A 6,474-nucleotide genomic window follows, 5' to 3' on the forward strand; every position below is an offset into this window, starting at 1 on the left:
CCTAACAGCACGATTACTGACTGGTGGCTACACGCCTGCACCGTAAAGCAAGCCGGTCCGGAGGACTGGACGTTGGAGGAGAAATGCTGTAGGTTGAATGGTTGATCGCCAAAGTTTCACGTCTGGTGGAAGGAGGACTGGACGAGAAGACGGCAAAGGAACCGTAGCGTAGGTAGGTGACCGACCAAGGGACCGGGCGCGAGTGCCATCGAATCAACCTCGCGAATTCGGGTGCGAAATTTGTACCCCACGGACCACGGTCCCAACCTGTCCGTCTGCGTCTGGGACCGCCGGGGCTCTACTCTATTTATCCGTTTCCCTCCCAACTCCTCCGTGCCGGCCTCTGATCTCCCACTGACATTCCTGACACCGCCAACAATGGAAGAAGAAGCCCCGGAGGAGCTGATCAGCCCCAGGATCTCCTTCTCACACGACCTAGTCGTAGTCGCGACACCACCGCCTGCAGCCGCCCTCGCTGGCCGGCGGTCGGACGCGTCGCTGCTCGTGTCACGCTCACGCCTCCTGGTCCCGGAGCCGGAGTTCGACTTCGCCAACGCCGTCGCGGCCGCCGCCGACGACGTCGCCCCGGCCGACCGCCTCTTCGCCGGCGGCAAGCTGCTGCCAATGCCGCCGCTGCCGCCCGCTCCGAAGCCCAGCCCGTGCACAAAGCCACAGGCTTGCAGCAGCCGTGTCAAGGCGCAGCAGGCGTGCCAGCAGCATATCAGGCGGCCGGGTTCGTCGTGGGCGTCCCCGTTCTCACGCAGCAGCAGCGTCAACTCCGCCACGACGACGACAATAACCACGGGCGCGCCGCGGTCCGCGGGGAGGTTCGGCTGCCCGCCGTTCCCGCTGATGCGCAGCTGGTCAGTCGGCTCCGCGGCGCGGGATGGTGCCGCCGTCTTGGGTGGTGGCGCGGTCTCGGACGCCGCCGCCGGCCACCGGCCTCATCATCAGTACTACAAGAAATTGGGCGGCGCAGCGGCAGCTACTGGTAACGGTGGTGGTTCAAGAACTTACTACTATGGAGGTAGCAGAAAAGGCGGCAGCGGTAGTGGTAGCTATGGTGTTAGGGTTCCGCCGGTGCTTAACGTGTCGTTCATCGGCACGAGTGTGTCCAACGTGCTCAGCTACTTGCTTTGTGACTGTAGCCACAGGACCAAGAAGAGTAGGGAGTTCTAGAGTTAACTGGCCTGGCCTGGCGCCCAGCTAATATGGTGAACAATTTCCTGTGAAAGTAAAACTCACAGACAAAGAGCTTGTGAATTAACGTACGCACGCATTCGAAAAGCATGGCTACAAGTTACAGCCATGCTTGCATATATATGAAATTATAAGAAAACTTGCTGCTCAGCTCGGGCTAGCTCGAGCCAGCTTGTGCCCTGGTTGTTCCTGAGCTGTGGACGCAAGCAGGCGCAAGGAACTTAGGTTGTTTTCTACAGCGAGTAGTCGCTTGGCTTCCTTTGTATTATTCTAGGGAGGGAGCCAATACTAAGTTGTAAAACAATTTCGCCCCTCTAGAGCGCTTCAAGGCATGCTGTAAACAAACAATATTGTCTCTTAATACAAAATACGCAAATCTTTTGCGTGATTGAGAAAAAAATTACGATCGAATTAAATTGAGAGAATGGGTGGTGCACGACATGAGCGATGGTCTTTTTTTTCTTTAAAAGATTTCTTTTGTTTGCTTGGCATGCATGGGATCGATCGGAGGCGCTTTTTGGTTGTGTTGTTGATTACCGGTTGCTTGCTTGGCGGGGCATGGAGTGTGATCAAAGTATGCCCATGTGTTTGTGGGGAATGCTTGTTCGAGGGAGCCTCGCTCATCAAGGGTGGCGTGCAGGTACAGCGGGAGAGTCCCATGGCTGGCCAGGCTTGTTGGTTCGCAGCATATTGTCATGTACTACTACTTCAGTACTTGTACTACTACTACCACGGAATGCAAGTTCAGCTTGCTAGTTGCCGTAGTGCTTGTGGTTTCAGTACATATCATTTGGCTGCGCAAAGATCATGGTAGCCCTTTATGGCTGATTAGCTCCTATCCTGCGCGATTCGTGTTTAAGTATTAGTGAATCGTATATAATGGGCACTATAGCAGATAATAAGTTCTAATAAAAAATACTAAAAATAGTTACATTTTTTTTTAAAAGTATACTAATACTAATATCATGTTTTTTTAAAAAATAATTAGAAAATATTAAATTAATTGTTATATTTAATGACATTAAAACAAAAAGACACATAAATGAATAAGATATAAAGAAATCAAGTAGAGACTGATTATCTTAAGTTCTCATAATAATTGAAAAAGATATCATTAATCATAGAGTTTGGGTTTTTGGGAGGAACCACTGCCACTGGTAGAGTAGAGCAGAGAGGCCAGAGGCGTATAGAGGACACCTCTAAGGAAGTAAGCACTAAGCAGTGTGATCAGATGTTGTCCAGGCTTTCATCCTGGTCTCAATTCACACAACCCTGAGTAAGCGATTGGCTTGTTTCTTGCAAGATATTTGTGTCAAGCTTTACTTTTCGCTTTTCCACATATACTTAGCTTGTGTTTTCCAAAATAATTGTGCTAGTTGTCTTGGTCAAGTGTATTTTAATTTTAGTGTTCACTGGGACCGTGCCTTTAGTGGACCCTTACTATATAACCACTAGATTTAGATGTGCCCTTTCTTTAGATCAATAGAAACGTTGTATATTTGATTATAAGTGTGGTGCTTAGAATCATATTATATATAGCTAATAGCTTATAAGACGATATACCTTATGGATCGTAGTGGTAGCCAGCGCGTGATGAAAACCGTGTGTGTTCTTTGGATTCCACCATAATCAAATAACCTCGAATGAAGTTATATTGCAAATTTGCAATTAGTTGGTCTCCTCTCCTCCAAAATACACCTAGTTTTCCATGCTGTCACGAAGTAATCAAGAACCTTTAAGACGTTGTAGCTAAATTTAGATTTTCTTTTTGTTAGGAAAGTCGTTTAGCGACCATTCTCGTCAAGTTATGATTAAAATAAGCTGAAACCAGCAACCAAACGATGATACGCGCTTTATACTAAAACATGGAAGTTGTGTCTTATATACCTGCTTCTCTTTCTACTACTGTCATATTTTATACTAAAACACGGAAGTTGTGTCTTATATACCTGCTTCTCCTGGTAGTACTTTTGCTCCTTTTGTTTAGCTTTTTTTTTTTTGCGAGACCCAGTTACAGACGTAGACGCTCACAAATACGAGCGCACATTCACTCTTATGAACATACGCATGCACGTACACTCTAACCCTATGAGCTACCACTGAAAAAATAGCGTCGTTAAATTCAGGAAAATGTGAGCATATGTGTCAAGTCGAGGACTTAAACCCGGGTGGACAGGTTCCACTCCAAGAAACCCGATGCTCAGCTCACGTTCAGCTCACGTTTAGCTCCTTATTAGGTACTCCCTCCAATCTGGTATATAAGGCGTAACCACCTTTAAAATGGGGATGCCGCGAGTTCAAAGACCCGGTGCTGAGCTCGCGTTTAGCTCACTCTCTCATCCTTCCTGGTAGCATGCCACGCTAGACTCTGTTGTGACTTGGTGAGGCGCGGAGGCCGTGGAAACGTGGTTTATCACGTGCTGGGCCGAACGGGCTGTACGCATTATATCGAGATGAGGAATTGATGCGGGGCCAGTCTCTGCGAACACTCGCGCCCTTATTATCGAGGCCCATGAGGAGGCCGGCCGGTGAGCGCTCTGGCCCGTTAGCCAACCGGTGAATGCGGCCTGGGCCTGTTACGTAGAGTGGCAAGGAAGAAACCGCGGGCAGGCCGGCAGTGTTGCCGGCTTGCCGCTTAGGGTCAGTCGCACCGGCAGCGCCGCATGCCCGCATCAAAATCTCGATACGACAGTGTTGCTTTGTCTACCCTCGAAACTCGCTACCAACCACTGGATCGTCAACGCGACACACGTCGGCGTCAAACCGGTGGCGGATTCTACTCCTTTTTTCCCTCCTGAACTGGATCAGTTCACGAATAGCCGCCTCCAGGTCCACAAGGCGACGAATACAGCTACTGCTGGATCGTGCATTCGTACGCGCTGCACTGTGAAAACGCTTCGTCTTTGAACTTTGATAGCAGAAACAATGCTTCTAGCCAGGCTAATAATACAGTCCAAGGATTTTTACAGTCTTCTCTTAATCTATCTATATAGTAGTTAGCTCTTCACTATTAATATATGATCCACTTATCTCTCTCATAAAGTTTCTCAGTTATTGTATCTAAATCGGCTGTAAGCTTACAGTCCGCTTCTCTTCTCTCTCATCTTCTTTCTCCTCCACCTCATCAATTAGTCGGCTTATAGTCTGCTATTATACAAGCAGCCGACGAGGGGAGGGAGAACAACCATACTAAGTGTTTGGTTAAGTGCAATTGCCCCTTCTCTCTCTCTGTGGTGTCTAGGACTCACAGTAACTGCACTTAACCGAACACCTAGTACAGTAATCATATTTTTTTACAGATCGATTGTTTTACTTTGGTCCAACAAAATAGAAGGCACTGCCTGAATGCCTGATTAGAGAAGGGAAGAGAGTATCTGTGTGGCCCTAACTTGATTAGAGAATTTGTTAGTTTTTCTCCGCGCCCCAATCATACCAAATGCACCAATATATAGCAGCTTAGGATGAACCGATTCTATTGAAAGAATGGAGAAACAGTAACGTATTCTTACCATTGCAGATATATACATACACATTTTCTTTTAAAAAAACACAATGGTAGGAGCTTTATCTTTCAATTAAGAGATGAATAGAAGTTTAGGTAAGTGGAGGGGGCATTGCCCACCACGGAGAGAAAAAAAATTCTGATTACATACACCTCCATTATATATATGTATATGTGTGTGTACATTTTATATTGCTCCCGAGAGTAGTTACTTCCATAATTAATAAATCACGTTGCGTATGTGTACGTACTCATTTATCAGTTTGAGTATGTTAACATAGTAATATTAAGATACTCCAGATCTTTACTATATGAATTTTTTTCAAAAGAGCACATGTCGGGTTCATAAACCTGGGGTCCCTTGCGGACCGGCTTCCCAATAAAGGCTTAGCCTAAGCAGACAAACACGCAACTCATGGGCCGGTCCAAGTATCTGAATGATAGGCGAGAAGGGCAATCCAATCACCGACCGGAGGGTCTGGCCAACGAGGAACAGCATGCGCCTTTCGACTCCGGCCCACCTCTCCGACCGGAGCGCTCGCTTCGGTCTCCAGCATGGCTCCAGACGGTCTCTCCGACCGGAAGGCCTGACAAAGCACTACCTCTGACTCCGACCCCACGTCTCCGACCGGGGTATGCAAAGGCCCTGCTCACTGCTCTTCTCCGACTGGCGCAACCAGAGCTGGCTGGGACAGATCGACCGGGGACGCCCGCTCGGAAAAGACCAGGGAACGGACGGAGAAGGCAAGGCAAGGTGCATAAGTCAAACCCAATACCAGGGACCGTACCCTATACACCTACAGAAACAGTATTCTGTAACCTCCCTGACACAAACAGTGTTGTAGGCGCCGATATTTTCCTCTATAGTATTGTGGGCGCCATTAACTCCCATACGGTAAGCCCTCCTCCCCCCCCCCCCACATGCCTCTGGGCATCGACAGTGTTGTGGGCGTCGGTATTTACCGTACCGAGTGAACATGGTGAAACTCCTCACATGCCTCTGAGCATCAACAGTATAGCAGGTACCGACATCTGCCATACCTAAATAAAACGACGAAGCCTCCCACATGCATCCGACACCCAACAGTGTTATGGGCGCCTACCATCATCCCGTACCCGCTAGTGTGGGCAACAAGACTTCAAAGCATATGTACTCTCTTCCTCTCACTTGTAAGGCCATCCCCTTCACCTATAAAAGAGGATGTGCTCTCTCCCAACATTCAGGTTAAGCCAGTTTAGAAAGGTTAATCCAGATTCATTAGATCAACCAAGTTCACTAGTTCACAACCACAGAACCACCAGGTTCGAACCTCAAGCACACGCTTGAACACTTAGCTCATAGCGGAGCTCCTGCCGCTCTTGGCCCTTCCGACCAGAGCCTGGCCGGACCTCTTGTACCTCCATCTTTCTCCTTTTTATTTGTAACCCCACTGCAAACTTCGAGCACCTAGGCTCAGGAATAAAGTCACTGATCGACTCAAACTGGACATAGGGCACGTTGCCTGAACCAGTATAAACCCTGTGTCATTGAGTGCTAGTCCACCTCCGATCACAACGTATGGCAAAACTACAAATATTTACTTGTTGGTCACTTTATACACCGACAGTTGGCGCCATCCGTGGGAGGATGCTGTACATTCAACACTTTTTGGTCATCGGATGGTCCACTCTTTTGCCACCTTCGCCATGGCAGGCTCTAGCGATATGATTCGCTTTAGCTCACTGGAGTTTCCCACGCTCTCATATGTTGGGACGTGGGTTCCACCCATCTT

At 48.2% G+C, this 6,474-nt stretch overlaps 1 protein-coding gene across 1 annotated transcript; it reads left to right on the top strand.

Annotated features, from left to right (window-relative positions):
* The first annotated feature begins 323 nt into the window (after window positions 1–323).
* LOC136457828 (uncharacterized) lies at window positions 324–1,485 on the top strand. Its single transcript, XM_066457834.1, has one exon. The coding sequence runs from the start codon at window positions 379–381 to the stop codon at window positions 1,177–1,179; it is 801 nt and encodes a 266-aa protein (XP_066313931.1). The 5' UTR covers window positions 324–378; the 3' UTR covers window positions 1,180–1,485.
* The last annotated feature ends 4,989 nt before the right edge of the window (window positions 1,486–6,474 follow it).

Source organism: Miscanthus floridulus, chromosome 6 (genome assembly GCF_019320115.1).
Source record: "Miscanthus floridulus cultivar M001 chromosome 6, ASM1932011v1, whole genome shotgun sequence".
Taxonomy (NCBI): Eukaryota; Viridiplantae; Streptophyta; class Magnoliopsida; order Poales; family Poaceae; genus Miscanthus; species Miscanthus floridulus.

Excerpts from the sequence above, each read along its gene's own strand:
- LOC136457828 (XM_066457834.1), top strand. The coding sequence starts at position 379 with ATGGAAGAAGAAGCCCCGGAGGAGCTGATCAGCCCCAGGATCTCCTTC.